Raw genomic sequence first — 25,025 nt, forward strand, 5'->3', positions numbered from 1 at the left:
CGTAGGTGTGACAGAAACAGGCAGAGCAGCTGAACCTAAACTCCAGAATATCGCAATGTGTGTTTGAGGATGAAATCTGCCTGTAGCAGGAATCTGACGTCACTTCAGGAGAAACGCTGTGGAGTGTGTGGGAGACCGAGTGAGTCAGAGTCGCACAAACATGCTGTTATCCTTTAATCTTCTCTTTGTCCTGTTGCACTTTCTGTTTCAAGCAGCGCACACACATTCATAAACTCCCCCCCCCACATTCCCTTTGTGTGTTCTGGAGCAGTAACGCCGCCGTGCTGTGATTGCAGCCTGTGACCTGGAATCTGGCCAAATCATTTTCAGACTGAGTTTCTTGGTTTTTTATTTCTGTTGCATTTTATTTGAAATTCTTGCTTCACGTTTATGAGATGAAGGAAATATTTGTGTGCTGTTTTTATGGAGGCGTGTGTTTGCATGAGGGGGAGGGTCTTCATCACAGTGAGGGGGAGGATAAACCAGTGTGTGTGTGTGTGTGTGTCAACATTATAAGGAATGTGTGAGCTTACAGTAGTTCAGACTCACTGAGGATGAGGATGACAGGCTGTGTTTCCCCTGATGATTCCTGAGAACAGTCGTCTCTTCTCATCACGGCGTCTCCAGAAAATTCTTTTACATTCAAAATAATCCATCATGCACAAAAACTCGGTTTATAAGACAACTATCTCTCAAAACTCAAACCCTGCTGCTGTTAACATCCCAGCCCTCTGCGCTGTGGGAGCATATGTACATATATTTTTATCTAAATGATATTTCTTCTACCTTGTATATCATCTCGTCTCATCTTAATGCTGTGATCACAGTGCTGAACTACAGCATTGCTACTGTTTGCTTTGCTATATTTGTCCTTTAAATCCACTTTATGACTTCAGATGTAATTTCACTTATTAAAACAAAGAAATATTTCAGCTCTACAGCTGAGTAACGTAAATGATGGAAGAATGAGCTTCAGTGTTACAGTGCCACCGCTCAGACATTTAGGACACACTTATTTCCTTCATTTATTGTGATGACAAAACAAATAGTTGTGTTTCTAACAGCTGGTTATAAAATCTGACGTTCTCGGTGTCAGATGGCTTTTGATGAGCGAACACAACAGAAGGAAAATGAATGAGCTGTCTTTGCTTTTTGCTGCAGTTTGTGTCAGAGCTGGGACCATGAGACGGTTTGTGTTACCCACAGTCATTTAGATGCTGCCACCTCCCCGTGTTCAGAAATAAATATCATAGCTGCGTTTTGTCGTCACTCGGTTCACACTGAAACTGCTCTGCCAAAGTTCTCTCTTGTTTCTGGCTGTTTCGTTCCCAAAAGGCTGAAAACTCCACGCTGTGCGTTTGAAGCGTCCCACACTCTGTGATGTCCTCGCCAGCGTTTCCACCATAAACCGCTTCCTTCTGTTCAGAACGAAGATTTGACCTCCAACTGAAGTACAACACAAGCTGATAGTTTTGGTGTTACATAATTAATCTTATTTCAGTTACAGAAACTTTCAGTACTTATCTGTGAAATACTAATAAATACACTGTTACATTTGTGACTGCATGTGATTTAAGTTTATTCACAGTTTTACATTTAACATGTTCAGGTTTTGTAATTTTACTGATGTTTCTTGTCAGTAAATAGAGCAGATATTTCCCCACAGCGCGGCGCCCTGCAGCGCGGCGCCCTGCAGCACGGCTGCGTTACATCATCGTTACTTTCTGATGTTTCAGTGAAATGAAACTGAAATGTTTTATTGTGATTCTGGAAAAATAAAGTTCCAAATGTTTCATCAATAAACTCTGTTTTTTATCACAAAGAAGAAGGAACGCCTCCTTAATGAAGATGTTATTATTTAGTATTATTTATTTAACAGCGATCAAATATAGAAAAGAGCGAGAACAGCTGAAGAACCTGTGTGGCTAAAACTGGCTCGATGTTTAAATCCCAGATTTATGCAGTCAACAAATGAAGGGCCGACATCCTTCTGTCGTTAAACGAACGTACACGGACCGGAAACACCTACCGCCATTTCTCCAGTTTCTGATGCCTCACGACGCTCGACTGACACGTGACGAGAAGAGATGGCGAGGAATGTGAGCCTTCATCATCAGAGGAAACAGCCTGTCGTCATCATCCTCAGTGAGTCTGAACCACTGTAAGATCACACATTCACTACAGACTCTCACGCAGCACAAAGTTGAAGCACCGATTCAGCTTCTTTAGTGTTCACTGAGAGCCTCAGGTGTGTGAACCTGCACGGCTCAGGTGTGGCAGCGTAGGCTAACACTGCAGCTGTAGCTAAAGGTTGCTTCAGGCCGTGTAAACATCACACACGTGCTGAACCTGCCAACAATGAAAGCATGTGAGCAGCACTTACAGGGACAATCCTTAGTGCACAGTGAACAAGCCTGCTGTGGAATGTGTATGTGGGAGTGTGGAAGGGAGAGTTTTCCATTTTCCCTCCAGCAGTAGGAAACATCCCAATAAGGACGGCAGGGCGGGTTCTTGCTGCTGACGCTGTGTGGGCGGGGCCTGCTGCCTGATTAAATGGAGCAGTGATGATGAAGGCGAGCAGAGCTCCGACTGTGAGACAAACTGAAGGATGGCGATGCTGCTGCAGCCTCTGTGGACCTTCGTGCTGGGACACGCCCCCCTCCTGCGCTCGCCCTTCTTCCCCGTGCTCTTCTCGCTCTGCGTCTACCTGTCCTTCTGCCTGCCCTTCCTGCTGCTGGACGCGCTGTCCACCAGGTGGGCGTGGGTGCTCAGGTACAAGCTGCAGCCTCAGAGCTCCGTCAGCTGGCCGTCGGTGCAGCGCTGCCTGGCTCTGACGCTCTACAACCACCTGGTCTTCATCTTCCCGCTCACCGTGCTGCACTGGTACCTGAGGCCGGTGCACCTGCCCGAGGAGGCCCCGCCCCTTCCGCGCCTGCTGGCTCAGGTGCTCGTGTGCCTGCTGCTCTTTGACTTCCAGAGCTTCGCCTGGCACCTGCTGCACCACCGAGTGCCCTGGCTCTACCGCACCTTCCACAAGGTGAGTCCCCGAGGACGATGGCGGTGGTGACGATGTCACGCCTTTGTTCTTCCTCCACCTCACGCTCTCTCTCCTCCTCCTGCAGGTGCACCACACCTACACCTCCACCTCCGCCCTCACCGCCGAGTACTCGGGCGCCTGGGAGACCCTCAGCCTGGGCCTGTTCGCTGCCGCCAACCCCCTCCTGCTGGGCTGCCACCCGCTCACCGAGCTCGCCTTCTTCGTGGTCAACATCTGGCTGTCGGTGGAGGATCACTGCGGCTACGACCTGCCGTGGGCCACGCACCGCCTGGTGCCGCTGGGGCTGTACGGCGGGGCGCGCCACCACGACCTTCACCACCTCAAGTCCAAGTGCAACTTTGCACCGTACTTCACCCACTGGGACCGCCTGGCCGGGACGCTGCAGACGCAGGACTGAGCCGCCGTGATGGCGAGGAGCTGATGTAGAGACGTTTTCTATTTATTTATTTATTCCTGTTTTTATTTATTATGCCACTTCTGAGCCCACCAATCACAGCGGGCTCTCCTCGACTCGCTGCTCCTCTCTGACGTAGAGACGGAGCAGACGGAGCCACGAGAGCGCCGTGAGCCGTCGACGGCGTGAGAACGTTAACTGATACTGGACAGATGTGCCGATGAGGCAGCTGGCTGCGAGCGCGAGACAAACGAAAGTGAAACGAGGGACAGAGGAAGAGATAAGCTGGCGAGGAAGACGAGGAGTCGCGCCACCGCTGAAGGAGAAGCGCGGCGTCAGAGGGAAACTGGAAAGTTTGATTCTGAACTGGGAAGTGAAAGTTTGAGCACTGAAGACAAAATGAAGCTAAAATAAAGTTTATGAAGAGAAACACACAAGTCTGTTTCCTGTTTGTGTCCACAACACACACACAGACACACACACACACACACAAACACAGACACACACAAACACACCTGTGCATCTGTTTGTGTGTGCAGGTGTTTCACCTGCTCTGCGAGCTTCAGCAGGAGACGGCTCGTTGGTGGAGACGATCTCTGAACGTCACAATTCAAACAGAATCTGTGAACATTCAGCAGGAATAAAGTTTATTGTTAATAATCACAATTATTCAGCACGTCGTCTGCAGAGACGTCGTCATGTTGTTAAAGTAAAAATGGAGGCAGAGCCTTCAGTTTTTAGGCCCCATCTTATCTTAATGACCTTATAGTACCATACCACCCCATTAGAGCACTTTGCTCTCACACTGCAGGCTTACTCTCACAGAGCGGGGCTCTCAAACTCCAGTCCTCGAGGGCTCCTGTCCTGAAACTTTTCCATGTGTCTCTGTTGCAACACACCTGAATGCAATTAGTAGTTCATATGAGCCGCTTGATTCATGTTACAGCAGCTCATGAGTGAATAAGTAGGGTAGGAGTTGCCACCTCAGCATGCAGTCAAGTTCTATACTTTTTCTAATGACCTACTAATTGTATTCAGGTGTGTTGCAACAGCCCTCGAGGACTGGAGTTTGAGACCCCTGTCTAAGAGTATTTAAAAGTAGAATGGGAGGCAGAGCCTTCAGTTTTCAGGCCCCTCTTCTTTGGAACCAGCTTCCAGTTTGGATTCAGGAGACAGACACTATCTCTACTTTTAAGATTAGGCTTCAAACTTTCCTTTTTGCTAAAGCATATAGTTAGGGCTGGACCAGGTGACCCTGAATCCTCCCTTAGCTATGCTGCAACAGGTGTAGGCTGCCGGGGGATTCCCATGATGCACTGGGTTTTTCTTCTTCACTCACTATGTGTTAATAGACCTCTCTGCACTGAATCATACTCGTTATCCGGTCTTTAAGTGATGACGTAACGAATCCTGCTTCCGGGCCCAAAGTAGTCTGCATTTAACATGGCGTTTGTGTTTTTAACATGTTTAATGTTTTGTATCTTGTTCTATTTAATCTAAAAAGCCCCTAAAAACAGTCAGTGATCACTGCCGGCCTCCCTCCGCTTTTATTACCACTGTTCATTTTAGAGCTCAGTCTTTAAACCCTTCCAATGTAACTGCAGCCCAGCCCAGCAGCAGTATATTAATGACTAACCTGGTATTGTGGATGGATTATCTCAGTTGTTCTCCTGACTGAAGTTTGGTCCGTTTACAGCATCCTGCCATGTGATTGTATTTGTCCCTAACCATCGGGAACCTTCACGTTAACTTTTATTGAGTGGAAAAAATGGTAAAATGGTAAATGGCCTGTATTTGTATAGCGCTTTACTAGTCCCTAAGGACCCCAAAGTGCTTTACACATCCAGTCATCCACCCATTCACACACACATTCACACACTGGTGATGGCAAGCTACATTGTAGCCACAGCTGCCCTGGGGCGCACTGACAGAGGCGAGGCTGCCGGACACTGGCGCCACCGGGCCCTCTGACCACCACCAGTAGGCAACGAGTGAAGTGTCTTGCCCAAGGACACAACAACTGAGACTGTCCAAGCCGGGGCTCGAACCGGAAACCTTCCGATTACAAGAAGAACTGCCAACTCTTGAGCCACGATCGCCCGAAGTTAGCGTTCATCCTCCAGCTTCACTGTGTTTATGCTAACATAGCTGTGTCGCTAGGAACCACGTAGCACATCATTATATACCAGCTAGCCCAACTTCAGTAATCCTACAAACGTCACTGCTGTTTAGTTTCCTGTTTTCATTTATGTTGGAAGTGATAGCAGAGCTGTACGTTTGAATTTTTCAGAACTCTCTCAGTCAGAACATGCTATATCATGTTTAGGTGGAAGCTAGTGAGCTAACTTCCTGCTAACTTCTAACTCCGTTAAATGTCATAAATCCTGTTTTCATGGATGCCTGGATGTTAAACTTAATTGTTACACCTGGTAAAGCAGCAACGCTGATCATTTTATTACAGATGAAAGAATTTAGACAGTTTTACAAATCTCAGTGATGCCACAGTGATCGTTTGACTTATGGACCTGAAGCACAGTTTGAACCCAGACACGCCTAATGACGTCAGACTTAAAGACCGGATTAATCTCTGTCTGTCTTCCACAGCATGTCTTTATCCTGTCTTCCTTCTCTCACCCCGACCGGTCGCAGCAGATGGCCCGGCCCTTCCTGAGCCTGAATGAGGTGCGTGCAGAGAGCCGTCACTCAGACCTGATCTTTAAACATTTAAAGAGGATTTTTTTCAATCATATCAGGGCCTCGTGTCCCTGATTCACCAATAAAGGAAGAGACAGGTAAGCGCAGGAATGTGCTGCAGCATGAGTAATCGCACACTGAACCGAGCGTGCTCCTCTGTGACCTGCATGTGTGTGACTATCAGCACAGCAAAGACATGCCAGCATGACCACTGACAGATCCAGTAAGACCTGAAGGACAGACATCCTCTTCAGTCAGTGTGTTGTATGTTACAGTGTGACGGCTAAATTCACACTCGGGTCCATAAACTAAACATAATCATTAACAGTTAAAACAGCTGGCTTTTTAAAACAATCTGAATCTCACCATTTCTCTGGCTGTCAGTAGTCCTCTTGTAGATCTCTAAGCTGTTATAAAGATAATTTATACCAGAACAATGTTCATACACGCGGGAATTTACTCTGAGAGTAAGTTTTGTGAGACTTGGGTTCAGTTTATTAATCTTACAGGACGTCTGTAGACACACAGCTCTGCAAAGTATCTCAGAATATTTCAGATGAATAAAAACCTGTGAAAAGTTTCTGCCAATAAAAAAGCCAAGTGTAAATCTCCCTGCAGGTGAACGTTTGTCACCGAGAGATCTTTGTAATCACAGTGCGTCTCCACAGGTTGAAGGTACAGCCTCCGACAAACATCACAGACAATAAATTGCTACTGAACTGATGACATTGCTCAAATAATCGTTGCCGCTAAAAAGTAGGATAAACACCTTAGTTCATAATCAGCCTCGACAGCTCAGTCTGTGTTTAACACACAGCTGCAGTCAGGCTGACGATCACAGCTGCTTCTTGTGTTTCTGTGGTTCAGCTTTTGTGGCTCTCTCTGGCTTTATGTTGAAGAAACACAGCGTGAGCACAATCAGAATCAACCACCAAAAAAACAAACACTGACCAACGAAGGAAGCCGAGCGTGGAGCCCAGTATCCACCGGCTATTCAGGCATTAATGGTTGATCTGTGCCTGTCTTTGTGATGCCTCATACCCGTAGGCTCACAGACAACAGGTGACCTGAAAACATCCTCACACCGGACGATTCACAGCGCGAGCTTCCTCAACATGCTGCTTGAGCCAACCTATTAGAGCTCACCGTGTACACAAAGCTCCATATCTGCAGAATACGTGGTCACAAGCAGCACTTACTGAACAACGTGGTTCATTTAAGAAGCTGCAGCATCTTAACTGACAGTGACACCATTTCAAACTGACATTGAGCTTGAACCTTGTAACATCATATGCTAGCTGACGTCAGCTTGTAACATTACGTTAACTTGCTTTGAACTTTGCACAAATGAGGGTTCAATTAAAAAATAACATTAACGTGATATTATTAAAAACGTTAACAGCCTCCATGAAGCCTTGTATCCCGCCTCAAGAAGAAAACGTCCGCGCTCAGGAGCCTCGATGTCCACCATCAGTGTGCTCGTCCCAACACAGAAAAGCTGCGACTGGAACATGTTTGTTTGTCCACTCCTCACGTGTACACCACTTTGTATTGGTCTTTCACGTGGAATTCCAATAACATTGATTCATGTTTGTGGCTGTAATGTGACAAAATGTGGGAAAGTTCAAGGGGGCCGAATACTTTTGCAAGCCACTGTTTTTCTCAACCTTATGGTTTTTCACAGTGGTGGCTGGTTTTACATGGAAAGTTAAATGTTAATGTTACGCTAACTGCTTGCTTGTGACACTGTGGTATACTCACCATGCTTTTACAAATAAAAGCATATTTTCACCTAACAGTGTGTGTTGGGTCTGTGTTCCCACAAGCTAGTTCTAGAGACTTATTCATCATGAAAGAAAACAAGACAGTCAGCATCGATTGATTACTTGCGCAAGTGAGGCCTCGTCTGTGTCCACCATGAAAATGACCCCAAATCCGGCCTCCTCTCGCTGCCTTTTATTGAGAGACAGTTCACACAGCAAAGTAACGCCCACATAGTTCTAAGACAAGGCATTGTACGTATATGTGTGAACTTCTGTATGTAAATAGGAATGTGTGTGTGTGTGTGTGTGTGTGTGTGTGTGTGTGTTATGCGAGAATGTGTGTGTGCGTGTGTGTGTGTGTGTGTGTGTGTGTGTGTGTGTGTGTGTGTGTGTGTGTTATGCGAGAATGTGTGTGTGTGTGTGTGTGTGTGAGACCTAAGCAGGAAGCTTACATCAAAAAGACCTTCACAAGGATGTTGCCTGTAATAAAACACTACAGCCCCCCACCCAGAACCTCGAGAATTTAGGGAGGGGAGGACAGAAAGAATTCCTTTCCTCACACAGTTAAACAATGTAGATGGTAAGCTTAAAAATGACAAACATTTAACAATTCACTCTAACAGTGTGCTGTAAGACTAACTAACAGTAAGACTGTATGTTACATGCTGTTTCTCTCTCTGGTCAGTGGTTGGTGTCGGCGGTTGGTGTCGGTGCGTGGTGTCGGTGGTTGATGTCAGTGGTTGCTGTCGGTAGTTGGTGTCGGTGGGTGGTGACGGTGGGTGGTGTCATTGGTGGGTGTCGGTGGGTGGTGTCGTTGGGTGGTGACGGTGGGTGGTGTCATTGGTTGGTGTCAGCGGTTGGTGTCGGTGCGTGGTGTCGGTGGTTGATGTCAGTGGTTGCTGTCAGTAGTTGGTGTCGTTGGGTGGTGTCGGTGGGTGGTGACGGTGGGTGGTGTCATTGGTGGGTGTCGGTGGGTGGTGTCATTGGGTGGTGACGGTGGGTGGTGTCATTGGTTGGTGTCGGCGGTTGGTGTCGGTGGTTGGTGTCAGTGGGTGATGTCAGTGGTTGATGTCAGTGGTTAGTGTCGGTGGTTGGTGTCGTTGGGTGGTGATGGTGGGTGGTGTCATTGGTTGGTGTCGGCGGTTGGTGTCGGTGCATGGTGTCGGCGGGTGGTGTTGGTGGTTAGTGACGATGGGTGGTGTCATTGGTTGGTGTCAGTGGGTGATGTCAGTGCCTGATGTCAGTGGTTGATGTCAGTGGTTGCTGTTGGTCTCTTTGGTCGGTGGTTGGTATCAGTGGGTGGTGTCGGTAGTTGATGTCAGTGGTTGGTGTCGGTAGTTGGTGTAGTTGGGTGGTGACGGTGGGTGGTGTCGTTGGTTGGTGTCAGTGGGTGGTGACGATGGGTGGTGTCGCTGGTTGGTGTCGGTGGTTGATGTCGGTGGTTGGTGTCGGTCGGTGGTGTCGGTGGGTGGTGTCGGTGGATGGTGACAGTTGGTGGTGTCGGTGGTTGGTGTCGGTGGGTGGTGTCGGTGGTTGGTGTCGGTGGTTGGTGTCGGTGGTGTCAGTGGTTGGTGTCGGTGGTTGGTGTCGGTGGGTGGTGTCGGTGGATGGTGACGGTTGGTGGTGTCAGTGGTTGGTGTCGGTGGGTGGTGTCGGTGGATGGTGACGGTTGGTGGTGTCAGTGGTTGGTGTCGGTGGGTGGTGTCGGTGGATGGTGTTGGTGGATGGTGACGGTTGGTGGTGTCAGTGGTTGGTGTCGGTGGATGGTGACGGTTGGTGGTGTCAGTGGTTGGTGTCGGTGGGTGGTGTCGGTGGGGCTCTGAGGATGAAAACGATCGTAAAACTTGATTGTGTCGTCACTCTTTAGATTTGTTCTGTTTATATGTGACTCCAGTGGAAAACGTTCCCTTAAACGCCTCCGTCGTGTGTCACGCTCGTCTGCTGTCATGTTCTGTCACATTTTTATCATTTTTTTTATCATTAATGTTTCGCTGTGAAACGATCAGACAAACTGTTAACGAGGAGCTCGTGTTTCGTCTCTTGGTTCAAACAAATGACTTGAGGGAGGAAGTCAGTTATAAACAGCTGATCGTAGGATAGACGCTGCTCCTATCTCATCAGATAAGCCGTGTCAGGAGACGCACATGGGCACAGGGTGGAGGTATTTAAGGGAAAAATGTTCATCTGTTAACGTAAATTATAAAAATAACTTGAGTTTCAAACTACAAACTGACCCAGAGAAAACGAAATGTGCTCTTTATCACCTCCACCCACTGACACCACCCACCGTCACCACCCACCGACACCACCCACTCAGTTTCAGAGGAACTGAGCATGTGAGGTCTCAGTCATCGGGGTCGATTCTGGTTCATCCTTCAGTGGCAGTGTTAGCGAGCGTCACACTTACTGACACACAGATGTGTGTGTGTGTGTGTGTGTGTGTGTGTGTGTGTGTGTGTGTGTGTGTGTGTGTGTGTGAGTGTGCGTGGTTTCTGGGAATTTAGTGTGTGTATTCTGGGGAGCTGCTCCTTCAGCCAGGATCAACATAAACATCAGGAACTCTGCAGACTTCCTCCAGACTCACATCAGTCGTTTGTCCCTGATATAAACTTTACTTCAGTAGAATCACAGCTGCGTCATCCACCCACACGTGCATACAGCGCTTTACTTTAGCCATCAGGCCCACGCACATGGATTCCCCAGGGGAACTCCGAGGACCCGGGAACCAACCCTGTGATTAGCAGAAAACTCCACATCACCAAATTCATCCCGACTTTATTTGGGAAGCTGTGAGTTTGTAGCTGAAACTTCATTTTTCTGTTTCATTTCACAGTGAACGTGAATTTTAACAAGCAGCTGTTAGAAACACAATTTAAACTTTTGTCATCGCAAATGTTTTGATGTTGTGGTTTATTTTTAGAGGATTCGATGTTGAGACAAATGTCGAAGAGCTGCTCTGGTAAATCTCATTCTTCTATCGTTTATGTCGTTCAGAGCGTGAATATCTCTCTGTAGGTTTAATAATTATATCTGAATAAATCGGATTTAAAGGAAAAATACAGCAAATCAAAGTGTAGGTCAGCACTGTGATGACATCATTAAACAAAGTTACATTTCATATTTATAATATTAAACGTTTGCAGTGTTATTATCTTAAATCAAATCATTAATTCCAATATGATCATCGATCATTAACTTTTATTTTTAAAAAGGTAAAGCCAAGAACTTCCTAATGTTTTCATAGTGAAGATTAAATATATAAGATTTTTAGGTTAATAATATTACATAATAATATTTGTGATTATAAATCCAGTACTCAGCTGGACTCCGCCTCCTCGTCCGCTGAAGACGCAGCGTCCAGGTGAACAGAGCACGCATCAGTGTTTGGACATGTTGTTATTTTAAACATGTAAATACTTGTTTATGTTATTTATCATGAAACATCTGCAAAAATACAAAAGATGAACTCTGAGTTTGTAGAAACACGTAAACTTTTATAAAGCTTTACGGCACATTTGTGATGCCTCGCAACACTCGACTGACACGTGACGAGAAGAGACGGCGAGGAATGTGAGCCTTCATCATCAGAGGAAACAGCCTGTCGTCATCATCCTCAGTGAGTCTGAACCACTGTAAGATCACACATTCACTACAGACTCTCACGCAGCACAAAGTTGAAGCACCGATTCAGCTTCTTTAGTGTTCACTGAGAGCCTCAGGTGTGTGAACCTGCACGGCTCAGGTGTGGCAGCGTAGGCTAACACTGCAGCTGTAGCTAAAGGTTGCTTCAGGCCGTGTAAACATCACACACGTGCTGAACCTGCCAACAATGAAAGCATGTGAGCAGCACTTACAGGGACAATCCTTAGTGCACAGTGAACAAGCCTGCTGTGGAATGTGTATGTGGGAGTGTGGAAGGGAGAGTTTTCCATTTTCCCTCCAGCAGTAGGAAACATCCCAATAAGGACGGCAGGGCGGGTTCTTGCTGCTGACGCTGTGTGGGCGGGGCCTGCTGCCTGATTAAATGGAGCAGTGATGATGAAGGCGAGCAGAGCTCCGACTGTGAGACAAACTGAAGGATGGCGATGCTGCTGCAGCCTCTGTGGACCTTCGTGCTGGGACACGCCCCCCTCCTGCGCTCGCCCTTCTTCCCCGTGCTCTTCTCGCTCTGCGTCTACCTGTCCTTCTGCCTGCCCTTCCTGCTGCTGGACGCGCTGTCCACCAGGTGGGCGTGGGTGCTCAGGTACAAGCTGCAGCCTCAGAGCTCCGTCAGCTGGCCGTCGGTGCGGCGCTGCCTGGCTCTGACGCTCTACAACCACCTGGTCTTCATCTTCCCGCTCACCGTGCTGCACTGGTACCTGAGGCCGGTGCACCTGCCCGAGGAGGCCCCGCCCCTTCCGCGCCTGCTGGCTCAGGTGCTCGTGTGCCTGCTGCTCTTTGACTTCCAGAGCTTCGCCTGGCACCTGCTGCACCACCGAGTGCCCTGGCTCTACCGCACCTTCCACAAGGTGAGTCCCCGAGGACGATGGCGGTGGTGACGATGTCACGCCTTTGTTCTTCCTCCACCTCACGCTCTCTCTCCTCCTCCTGCAGGTGCACCACACCTACACCTCCACCTCCGCCCTCACCGCCGAGTACTCGGGCGCCTGGGAGACCCTCAGCCTGGGCCTGTTCGCTGCCGCCAACCCCCTCCTGCTGGGCTGCCACCCGCTCACCGAGCTCGCCTTCTTCGTGGTCAACATCTGGCTGTCGGTGGAGGATCACTGCGGCTACGACCTGCCGTGGGCCACGCACCGCCTGGTGCCGCTGGGGCTGTACGGCGGGGCGCGCCACCACGACCTTCACCACCTCAAGTCCAAGTGCAACTTTGCACCGTACTTCACCCACTGGGACCGCCTGGCCGGGACGCTGCAGACGCAGGACTGAGCCGCCGTGATGGCGAGGAGCTGATGTAGAGACGTTTTCTATTTATTTATTTATTCCTGTTTTTATTTATTATGCCACTTCTGAGCCCACCAATCACAGCGGGCTCTCCTCGACTCGCTGCTCCTCTCTGACGTAGAGACGGAGCAGACGGAGCCACGAGAGCGCCGTGAGCCGTCGACGGCGTGAGAACGTTAACTGATACTGGACAGATGTGCCGATGAGGCAGCTGGCTGCGAGCGCGAGACAGACGAAAGTGAAACGAGGGACAGAGGAAGAGATAAGCTGGCGAGGAAGACGAGGAGTCGCGCCACCGCTGAAGGAGAAGCGCGGCGTCAGAGGGAAACTGGAAAGTTTGATTCTGAACTGGGAAGTGAAAGTTTGAGCACTGAAGACAAAATGAAGCTAAAATAAAGTTTATGAAGAGAAACACACAAGTCTGTTTCCTGTTTGTGTCCACAACACACACACAGACACACACACACACACACAAACACAGACACACACAAACACACCTGTGCATCTGTTTGTGTGTGCAGGTGTTTCACCTGCTCTGCGAGCTTCAGCAGGAGACGGCTCGTTGGTGGAGACGATCTCTGAACGTCACAATTCAAACAGAATCTGTGAACATTCAGCAGGAATAAAGTTTATTGTTAATAATCACAATTATTCAGCACGTCGTCTGCAGAGACGTCGTCATGTTGTTAAAGTAAAAATGGAGGCAGAGCCTTCAGTTTTTAGGCCCCATCTTATCTTAATGACCTTATAGTACCATACCACCCCATTAGAGCACTTTGCTCTCACACTGCAGGCTTACTCTCACAGAGCGGGGCTCTCAAACTCCAGTCCTCGAGGGCTCCTGTCCTGAAACTTTTCCATGTGTCTCTGTTGCAACACACCTGAATGCAATTAGTAGTTCATATGAGCCGCTTGATTCATGTTACAGCAGCTCATGAGTGAATAAGTAGGGTAGGAGTTGCCACCTCAGCATGCAGTCAAGTTCTATACTTTTTCTAATGACCTACTAATTGTATTCAGGTGTGTTGCAACAGCCCTCGAGGACTGGAGTTTGAGACCCCTGTCTAAGAGTATTTAAAAGTAGAATGGGAGGCAGAGCCTTCAGTTTTCAGGCCCCTCTTCTGTGGAACCAGCTTCCAGTTTGGATTCAGGAGACAGACACTATCTCTACTTTTAAGATTAGGCTTCAAACTTTCCTTTTTGCTAAAGCATATAGTTAGGGCTGGACCAGGTGACCCTGAATCCTCCCTTAGCTATGCTGCAACAGGTGTAGGCTGCCGGGGGATTCCCATGATGCACTGAGTTTTTCTTCTTCACTCACTATGTGTTAATAGACCTCTCTGCACTGAATCATCCTTGTTATTAATCTCTGTCTCTCTTCCACAGCATGTCTTTATCCTGTCTTCCTTCTCTCACCCCAACCGGTCGCAGCAGATGGCCCCGCCCCTCCCTGAGCCTGAATGTGGTGCGTGCAGAGAGCCGTCACTCAGACCTGATCTTTAAACATTTAAAGAGGATTTTTTTTGTGATTACTCATGCTGCAGCATGAGTAATCGCACACTGAACCGAGCGTGCTCCTCTGTGACCTGCATCGACCTGCCTGAAATGTCAAAGGTCGCCCTCTGCACACGGTGACGGACCAATCAGCTGGTCAGAGGATGATGATGAGAGCGATGAAGGCGTCTGCAGAGTGACAAGCACCAGGTTACCTGACCGTGAGCGTGTGTGTGTGTGTGTGTGTGTGTGAAGGTTGTGTAACTGTCTGCAGTCATGTCTCGACAGGCCTCTTTGTGCTTCTCTGCAGAGCACGTACGCCATTCGTCACCCATGTGGAAACTCTCTGACGACAGCTGAACGGTTGAATCTTGAATTGTTTCACTGCTCACCCCCGGGCTGCTGTCAGAGGGGGCGGGGTTTGTTAGAAGATGCCAGGTATTTTTAGCTTTTTTTCCCTGCAGGTGATCGAGCAGGTTTTTAGTGTCTCTTCTCTGTTTTTTTTTTAGCTTCTTCCCATCGTCCTTTGTCCTCGTCTTTCTCTTTCCCGTCCCCCCGTCCACCGTCCTGCCTTTTCTGATTTTAAATAGATTGAAAATAAAAATGTAAAAAATAAATAATAAAGATCGAACAAACTATGGCAATCAGGTGGACCAGTACGGCAAAGCCGTAATGATGCACTTGGAAAAAAAAATCTGTTGGGCGATTGCTACAGTCCGGACAGATGCAAGCTACTGTGATCATTTTCAGCTTCAGTGTGAAATATCTGATGAATCGTTGAGGGTTCTGGGATCAGCCCCGGAGCAGGAACCAGTTCACATGCTGGCAAAAGGACGCACTGTCACTACCCGATCCGTACCGGAAACCCGATTGGTACCACGCATGCACAAATCTTACGTCACTTCCTATCTTTGCCAACATTGCGACAGTTATGTATTTGAATGACATGGTTAGCGCCCAGTTAGCTCCTAGCATTTCTCAACAGCTCTGCCCGCTTTTTCGACTGCCCGCGACATTTAAACAATGGATAATCTGGTTACAAACAAATTCATGCTTTTCTCCTCAACACAGAGCGTCCCCCGATTGAACAACAGCGCCGTAAAATAAGAAGAATGAAGCCTAATTACAGACTTAATAATACAGACTTAGTAATGTGTCACGTGAAGATTCATCAGCCAGATTAAGTGTTTACTGACAGTGATAGTGGACATCATCATCACTATTCCAACAATCCTCTCCACACAGACGAGCATAAACACACTCGATTTGTAATGACGCTAGTTCAGTTTACAATACGTTTCATTCGCTCGGTCAGCAGGTGGCGGTATCCTCGTACACTGGGGAGTAAACTGCCATTAAACAAAACAGAAGAAGAAGAGAACATCTGCACACACGCGGTACGGATTGGGTAGACCCGATTTGTACGGTCCGACTTTGCACATGCGCAGTAAAGATCGGGGAGTCCTGATCCGTAACTATCGTTTCATTTTTCGTTTTTGTCTACAGTATATTGAAATTGTTCATTATTGCAAACATTTTCAGAGATACTTATTATTCTTAACATCTTAACAGATACTCTGACCCGAAACTATCGTAAAATGCTTCGAGCGGAAGTAGTAGCCTTTTGCACATGCGTTGTACCGATCGAGTTTCCGGTACGGATCGGGTAGTGACACGCACAATGGCTGTGTCCCAATTCAGGGTATGCACGCTTGAAGTACGCATTTCAAGTGCGAATACGTCACCACCACGCGACGACAGCTGTCCCAATTCAAAGTGTACTTCAAATGCATACTCCAAATGCGCCGTCGATTTCCCCAAATATCAAGCGTGGTCCGGTGCACGCTTCGTGGTCCCATATATCCCACAATTCATAGCGCAGCGGTGGGTGTGGATAATTTTGCCGCAAAATACGGCAGAAGGGAGCGGCCGAAGAATGAACTGGCAAAAGTAAGTACTGAATATTATGTCACTTATTTATGTGCGAATGTTTAATAATGAAGAACATTAAAACATTCCTGTTGGCCACATGTCGGCAAAGTTATGTGACATTAGTGATGTTTGTACTTTCAGCGTAAACTTGGTTTTAAAGCCTTTACTGCTATATATATATATATATATATATATATATATATATATATAGTCGACCTTAATCTTACAGAGAATGTGATGATTTTATGGATAATTAAAGTCAGTCATATATCCACAAACACAACAAGCTGAGAGTCAGTGATGCTGCTCGGTTTGCAGTCCTGAATATCACGGCACAAGCAGGATTCACTGCACTGTTAATGTTAGCTATGTTATATTGCTGCCTCTGTTCGGTGGTGTCGAGCCAAACGGACTTTAACGTGTGTTTGAACGAGCTGACGGTTCACTCGTTAAGCTGAAAGAAAGATGCTTTAATCACAGGAGTCACACATGTGTCCACTGTACCATCTGGAACTCTTCTTGTTTAGCACTCGTAATAACACAAACACTAAATCCTCCTTCTCTTGTGCTGTTTTGTAGCAGTGTATACACCTGAGACTGTCACCTGTCTGTCTGTCCTGCACTCTCTCTCTGTTTCTTTCTCTCTGATTGTGGAATAAAAGTATGAACATGTATTTATAAGTTACACTTGTGTTTGAATCCTGCAGCTTATCACACATTTGATTTCCATGTGTGACAACTGCAAGTGTCCAGAGTGAGGACAGACTGAGGGACCCACTGCTGCACATCATCTGTGAGGCTTTGCACCCCTGATGATCCACCAGGACAAACTCAGCAGTGTGTGAGGAAGAGGAGGAGGAAGAGCCAGCAGCAGCTGACAGATGGAGAGAATAGACAGACTGTTCCCTGTTTGTGAAGGACTGCTAGAAAAGTTTAAAATAACTAATTGTCTGTCCTGAATCAGTCTTATTAGGTAATGTTCAAATAATTTTATCATTCCAGTGTTTTCAGTGTGGGAGAAAGTACTCAGGGCCTTCAAGTTACACACTATGAAAGGCAGCAACAAGTTTAATATTCAGAAACCTAAAGTATGTATCAGCAGCAGAATGGAGCTAAAAATAAATGTTTGTTTCAGTTCTATGAAGCTTTGAGTATTTTGGATTAGTAGCACTGCTGTGTTTGTTGCATCATATTGCTGTAATTGTTTATATGCTTTATATATTCTGAGGTAAGTTGATCTATAGTGTTACATCATATTCTATAAGGATGTTATGTGTTTGTATACTTTCTGCCCAGTTTGACCCATTTAGCAGAAGTCAGCCTGTTTAAGGCTCTGATATCTATTCTGTATGACTTAAAGCAGTTATGACATGGTCTGATTTTCTCACCCAATAAAGGAATATTTCATATATCAGTCTACTCTTCATTCTATCAGACACAGTTATCACAGCTCGTACATTTTCTTTTTACACATATATGTAAGCATTGAGCCAAATGTAATAATGCCAACATATTAGACGAACAATATTTGTCTCTTATATATAATACATCTATATATGCACTGTCAAAGATACTTGTCTTTGAGTGACGATTTAAGGTGATAGGAAATATGAATAACTGCAACTTTAATCTTTGACCCAGAGTTCAAGCTCACTGCTGTAATATATATATATATATGTATATACCATAATAATCTGACAATACATATAATATTGGCCATATTATATTTACATTACCACAGTGAGATGATTTTAGTCTCATGAACAACATTAGCTGATTGTTATTTACTAACTAATCTTGAAATGACTGTTCAGTACAGAAATGAAGCCCAACTATCATGTTTTACAGTCCTGTGGTCTCAGCCTCAGATACTCAACTAATCAAAGTGATGTCATGACAAAAATGTAGGACCAACAGAACATTTTTTCTCCTTCATTTCTGTCAAACAAAGCTGTATGACACGTTTCTCGCGGTTAGTATCATGGTTGCTAGGCAACCTGAACAGCGCGACGAAGGCTAGACCGTCCCATTTCACAAGCCTCTCACTTCCGCACTTCCCGTACTTATAGTACGCACCGTCCGTAGTACGCGTAGTGTGCGTACTTCAAGCGTGCATACCCTGAATTGGGACACAGCCATTAATGAAGCCTTTGACAGTTCAGAGTGCGCCTCCTTAAAACCTCCCCTGTGGAACCACAAAGCACGGATCCACACAGTTCCACCTTTGTTCCATCCCAGAGCTCTGGGATCTCGCTGCTCATTCTTTCAGGCGATTACAGCTGCCCCTGAGCTGCTCCGTCCAGAGTGCTGGAGTCCCGCCATGAAGGCCTCGCCTATAACATGACCTTTAAATGGTTTGTACTGACGGCTCACACTGTGGCTCAGTGACACGACCGTCGAGCTCCACAAACAAGAAGCTCCGAGCCTGCAGTTCCTCTACCATCCAGCAGAGGTGCTCACTTCTCCGTCGTAACAACTGTGAGTGCTTAAACCATTGACTGTAGAAAACATGGACGACGCGACCCCGCCTCCTCCCATTGTGCAAAAATGAAGCCAAAATATCCCGCTTGTGGAGGCTGCCATCTTGCATTTTTGGAGCCAGAGTCTGCGCAGTAGTGACTTGAGGTGGAGCGACTGTGTTACGCTCCCGCCCACACACCCGCTGGACGTGACCGCAAACACGCCCCCTACACTTTTTACGTAGCCCGGCTGCCCCAGTTTTTTGCTGATGGGCTTACCGCCACTGACGACTCGTTAAATTAAGGTAAATACAACCACGTCACTGTTATGAAAAAGACACACAGCTTAACATCTTATAGTTCTACAACATCTAAAATCACTCTGTTAATTCGTTTGCTAGATTAGCCGCTAGCATACGCACTGTGTTGGAGGCTTGTTGCTAGCTAGTTAGCGATGCTACACACCTAATACTCTAATAGTCTGTGTTATTGAAGGATTCAGCACTGCTTAGGTTTTTTTTAAATCCATTTTTAGACAGCGATGAGATCAGCTGCACACTCCACAGAGGCCCAGAGTTACTGTTAATATCAAAAATATAATGCTGTCCTTTGAGATTTTAACATAAGACTGTGAGTGTAATGGATCTAAAACTGTTTAAATCTTCAGAACCCTCTACAGCCTGGTAACATGGAAACTTTAAAAACAGCAGCATGAGGTTTCAGTAGTGTAGTCTAATTTGATCTTTTCATTTAATAATAGAGTCCATATTATATCAACAGCTACATTCACCCTGGAGAGAAACTAGTGAGGGAGACCATCAGGACCAAGCTGGGTTTCTGGGTCCAGAGGTTTGGAGAAACTTCTTCCCTTTCTTTCATCACAGCTGTCCTGTGCCAGATGTTCTGTTGACCCACTGAGAGAGGCTTCATTTAAGAAACACCAGGAACACTGAAGCTCATCGCATTGATCAAGCAGGACTCATGATGTTCACCAGCAGCTCCCTCACAGGGAAATCTTCAGCACTCCTCTGTAGGCCCGCCCCAGGAGATGGATAAACCCAGCATTTCATGAACACTGTGATGAGACCTTTGGTTTGTGTAATGTTATAAATACTCGGATACTCCCCAGAGGCTCCGGACTTTTACATAAAGATATTATATTCAGTCCTGTAGAAAGTTATATATTTAAAAATATATGATCCTCTCTGGTTACTCTGGTATGAATAACTCTGAATCACTTTATGGTAAATAACACTATCTGCAAAAAACTGTGAAAGAATTCCAGATGACAAGTTTGTAGTTAAACATACAAGTGACGACCTTTGACCTTCAAAGGTCGGGTTTTATTTAATTGTGTCAGAGAAACTCAAACGTGCTCTTCATGCAGCTGAGTACATCAAGTGTTTAAAACAGAAGCTGTGCAGGTCTGAGATCAGCAGCTTTGTGAAACACCAAACTGAGGTCCTGTTAATGCTGATATATAGTGACACAGTTACATGAGTGATTAATCCTTTTGTTTTTTTGTCTTTAACTTTATCAATAAAGCTGCAGCTTTCACTGCAGCACATGTGGTACTTTAACCTTTGCACTGTTTTCATCAGTTCATTTTGCAGTTAACATGTGAACATGTTGGATGATCTGTCTGCTGTCACTGGGTGGTGCTGAGGTATGAATCTGAGGAGCAGCTCCTGTAATCACAAAGAGAACAGAATCATCACAAACTGAATTATAAAGTTTATCTCTTAAATCTGAAATAAAGCTGATCCTTCTGTCCTCACACACTCAGGATCTGAAGCTGTTCTCTTACATTTTTTCAGTTCTACAGTTTAATCCACAGTTACTGATTAATGAGGAGTTATTGAGGTACAAGCTTAAAAAAAATAAAAAATTGCTGTTACTGTCTTTACAGATGTGGCAAGAGACTGAAAACATGCTGTTGTTTGCACATCTTTAATACTCAGCTCTGCACAGGAGCTGAAGCAGGGTGCAGCCTGTTGCTTTTACAGTATAATACTTGTAATAAAAGTACAGTAACAGTAATTAGTGACTGAGTAGCCCGGGGCGTTTCTCTTGATTTCTTTAGTAAATTCATTCACCTGCACAGATTAGCTAAACGAACCCTGACAGCCGAGTGCTCATCTTAGCTAGCTAGGTCTCAGGAGCTAGCTAAGGACGGTAGTTACGGAGTAGCTTACAAACACGTTTAACTTACCGAAAAAGTGCAGCGGGGCCTCGGGTCCTTCTGTCGGGTAGTCCAGTTTACTGAAGAACACCTCAGGCTGTCAGGTTAAAACAGTCGGTCGTGTTTTCGTAACGTAACCGCTGGGCCTCCTCTCAGAGCCTACGCTCTGTCTGCTATTCCCAAACAGAGATACGCAAGTTTCTCCGTGACTGCAGCTGCCAGTCAAAGCTGCTATGATGATGTTTCACCCCAATTTAACATCACCGCGGTAGGAATTAGAATCAAACTTATGGGAAAGGAGACCCCTTGGACATCAATCAGCATGATGAGAACTATTGATAACAAAAGAAAGAATCTTTGGGAAAAATTTATCTGAGGAGAATTAATTTATTTTAGTCTGACCCCAGTCCCATCCGCTAACATGGAGGAGGGCCGTGGCCTCTCTGACTGACAGGCGGCTGAACGGGACCTGTGTTTGCATTTACCTGCACGCACACAGTGACAGGTGATCACGCCACATTAAACTGCAGCCAGCTGTCAGAGGACTCAGGTCACACCTGCCCGCTGTCCACCCACAGGACAGGAAACCTGCGGCTCTGAGAGATGATGCTTTTATTCAAACAGCCACAGCTGCCTGCAGCTGCTTTCCTCGGCCAGGTAAACCCTGACAGCCCAGCAGGTTAAAGCCTTCAGTCCAGCTACCTGTTTGTGAGTATGCTCAGAGTGACACTGGTGTGGAGCCCTTTCGGTTTCAGCAGTTATTTACATCCTCTCAGATTCAGTGCTGCCTCTTACTTCCTGTGGAAATCCAAAGGAGAAACACCAATTTTCTTCTCTGACCAGAACTAGCGACTTCTTGGAAACCACCCATGGAAAGTCCACTTGTCCGTTACGACAGCGTGCCAGGCCATGAGGTCATCTTTCTTTCAAAACACAGTACAATGTGAGGCATTTCGTCCACGCCCAGCCTTTTCCCAGCGCCGGGAAGCTGGAAGTGAAGGAACTAGCTTCAGTTTTTCACCGCAGCAAGTGTGGGAGTTCCTCAGGAAGCTCAGATAATCATCATAACCATAACATATCCTTCCTCTAACAGCTCCTGCAGCAGCTCGTGTGGAAACTCCAAAACAAGCTTCTTTGCCGACACATGAGGCTAAATCCAGCCCAGCGAGGCCTCGGTCAGTTTAACCCATCTTCATCATCAATCTTCATCCTGACTTCCTCTGTATGAAGCTCGAGTTGATCACAGTGATGATGAGGAATATGATGTGAGGATGATGATGAGGAGGAGGATGATGATGAGGAGTAGGAGGATGATAAGGTTGATGATGATGTGAGGAGGATGATGAGGAGGATGATGCTGATACTGTGAGGAACATGATGATGATGAGGAGGAGGATCATGAGGATGAGAATGATGAGGATGATGTGAAGATAAAGATGATGATGAAGATGATAAGGTTGATGATGATGGTGGTGATGATGTGAGGATGATGATGATGGTGGTGATGAGGATGATGTATAAGTTGTTCAGTAACTCAGTAAACTGAGCTCACAGTTAAAATCTGAAGTTGTGTCCCAGCACTCTTACAGCCAGCTGTTCCAGCTGTTTTCTATTCAGTTTCTATTGTTGGGCGTCTGATGAATCATCTCCAAATGTCTGTGTGTGTGTGTCTGTGTGTGTGTCTGTGTGTGTGTGTGTCTGTGTGTGTGCGTGTGTCTGTGTGTGTGATTATGTAACTTCCTGTGTTGTGGAACTAAAGCAGATTTGCGGGAAATTCCTTCAGGATGTTTTATCGCCAGTCACATGACCATCACATGACTCCATTAATAACTGAGTAACTCATTTCAGCTAAGGCAGGAAATGAGTTACTGTTCTTTCGTATTTCCACATCTAAATGCCCCGCCCACCTCCACTGCACACTGACACTCCTCTGGCTCCCCCTGCTGGCTGAGTGCAGGCAGTGCACAGTGAGGGCATTAAAGGTAATACTTATCAATTTACCAGTCAGCTGTTAGAGAACGAGCCGTGACAGTGGAAACTAAACGTGTTCACAGTGCCTAACCTCAGGGCCATTAAAGCTGTGTGATGTCACAGAGGACTGCTGGAGAACATCAGCGACGGAACGTGATGAAGAGCGGCGAAGACAGTGGACAGGTGTGCAGCAATATCAGGTGATCTGTCCACAGATTCACTTCCTCAGCCTGGATTTCATTTCCTGCTCCATGCTCACACCTGCAGACTTGGCTCTGTGACAGAGAGGGGGACACTGGCTGTCCAGGGGGCGGGGCTAGGAGGACAAGTCAGAAAACTGCAATTCTCACCTGCCAGGTAAACTCACAAGGCTTTTAATTGGAGATCATTTTGAGTCCAATCAGATGCTGTTGTAAGATTTTTATGCTGTGGTCAGAGCAGTGTTAAGAAGGTTACTTTTAAAATGTATTCCACTACAGATTACATGGCCCAAAATGTATTTTGTAACATATTCCGTTATGTTACTTAATGGGAGTAATGTATTCTGAATACTTTGGATTACTTGATATATTGTCATAGTTTTTACAACTACATGAATGTACTATTGCTGTGTGATTTATTACTATTACTGAAGGCTACTCGTCACCGAGCTAACATCATCCCCGCCACACACCCAATGTGCGATATCACTGACCACACTGCACCTCTCAATGCAGCTGCTAGTTAGATGGCATGTATGTGTATGTATATAGATGTAAGCGTGTATGTGGAAATATGTGTGTGTATGTATATATACATATATGTATGTATTTGCGTGTATGTTTGCAGGTGTATGTATAACTTGTACATATCTTTCTTGTGTAAATGTAAATTTGTGTGTTATTGTGTAAATACTTACACTATTGTGTACTTCACACACATGGAGAGATGCCAAACTGCATTTCATTGTTCTTGTAACAGTGACAATAAAAAGCTATTCTATTCTATTCTATTCTATTCTATTCTACATTGTTAGCTGGCTTTAGCTGAGGTTAGTTCACAGACTGCAGACTGTTAGAGTTGATGGATAGCATTAGCAACCCGCTAGCTGCAAATAATCATGTGCAGTTCTCAAAGCAATACCAACTAGATTTTTAAATCTTAATATAAAATGAGTAACAATATGGTGGAGATTAGGTAAGGCTGCACTTTTTACAGTGAGCTGGTATAGAAAACTATTTCTGTATCAGCAATATGTTTTCTTTCTGTCTGCTTTCAGAACAGCACATTACATTAAAAAAACAATAAAAAAGTTTCTATTCCTATCTACTAATGTTATTTTTATTATTACATTCATACAAATGTTGTATTTGTTTGTTTTTCTGTGTGATTTTGTTGAGTTTCATTCAGAGTTCAGGATGAAGGCGTTCTCCTTTCCTGAAGGAACACATGCAACCACAGGGTGGCGCTGCTCTTCCAAACAGCTCAAGTTACACCTCGGTTTCAAATCTCTGCCAGTTTATTAGGTATGCTAGTTTTCACTGCACAGCAAGAAGCTATTTGCTGCTGTCTCAGCTGCACTGCACTCATGGCCTATTAAAGTAGCTGCCCTTGTGCTTATGAGCCATCGTCCTTTGACGCTGTTAGCCAACCTGCATCAGATACAAGATACAGACCATCCAGCAGGAGCAACAGTCCGTCCACAGTTACTCCAGAAGCTGCAGACTAGTTTGATTTGTCAAATCCTTCCTGTGTAAGAAATGCATGCTGGTGTACATGCATCAGGCGAAGGGTCCAGAGTAAGCATTATATTCTCTGCATCTATTTTCTGCAGAGTCATTGCATGAAGGCAGACATGAGGAGAGGTGAGATGGAGCAGCTGATTGTAGCAGGCTAACAAAAGTAAACTGCTCACCCTGCAGTCGAGTAGTGATGTGTCGGTCACGAACGAAACAGCTCTTAGAGCCGGGTCTTTGAAGTGAACGACGCGGATTTTTTTTTCTTTCTCTCACCCTCTCTCTCGCACTTTTTTTCCGCTTCACTCCGTACACGAGCCTTTGCTTTAGTGATGTTTGATTCGTGAACGAATCGTTCAATACTCGAGAATCACTTTACTGACTCGTGAATCATGATTAACAAGCGCAACTGACTCACTGAC

The 25,025-nt window shown here is 46.0% G+C and overlaps 2 protein-coding genes across 2 annotated transcripts; both read left to right on the top strand.

The window, feature by feature from the left end:
* The first annotated feature begins 2,338 nt into the window (after nt 1-2,338).
* Nucleotides 2,339-3,872, top strand: LOC134633174 (cholesterol 25-hydroxylase-like protein). Its single transcript, XM_063482042.1, has 2 exons — nt 2,339-3,037; nt 3,123-3,872. Exons 1-2 carry the CDS (start codon nt 2,609-2,611, stop codon nt 3,453-3,455), a joined length of 762 nt encoding a protein of 253 aa, XP_063338112.1. The 5' UTR covers nt 2,339-2,608; the 3' UTR covers nt 3,456-3,872.
* A 7,847-nt stretch (nt 3,873-11,719) lies between these two features.
* LOC134633544 (cholesterol 25-hydroxylase-like protein) lies at nt 11,720-13,252 on the top strand. Its single transcript, XM_063482385.1, has 2 exons — nt 11,720-12,417; nt 12,503-13,252. The coding sequence occupies exons 1-2, from the start codon at nt 11,989-11,991 to the stop codon at nt 12,833-12,835; spliced, it is 762 nt and encodes a 253-aa protein (XP_063338455.1). The 5' UTR covers nt 11,720-11,988; the 3' UTR covers nt 12,836-13,252.
* Nucleotides 13,253-25,025: the final 11,773 nt, after the last annotated feature.

Source organism: Pelmatolapia mariae, linkage group LG8, assembly GCF_036321145.2.
Source record: "Pelmatolapia mariae isolate MD_Pm_ZW linkage group LG8, Pm_UMD_F_2, whole genome shotgun sequence".
Lineage (NCBI taxonomy): Eukaryota > Metazoa > Chordata > Actinopteri > Cichliformes > Cichlidae > Pelmatolapia > Pelmatolapia mariae.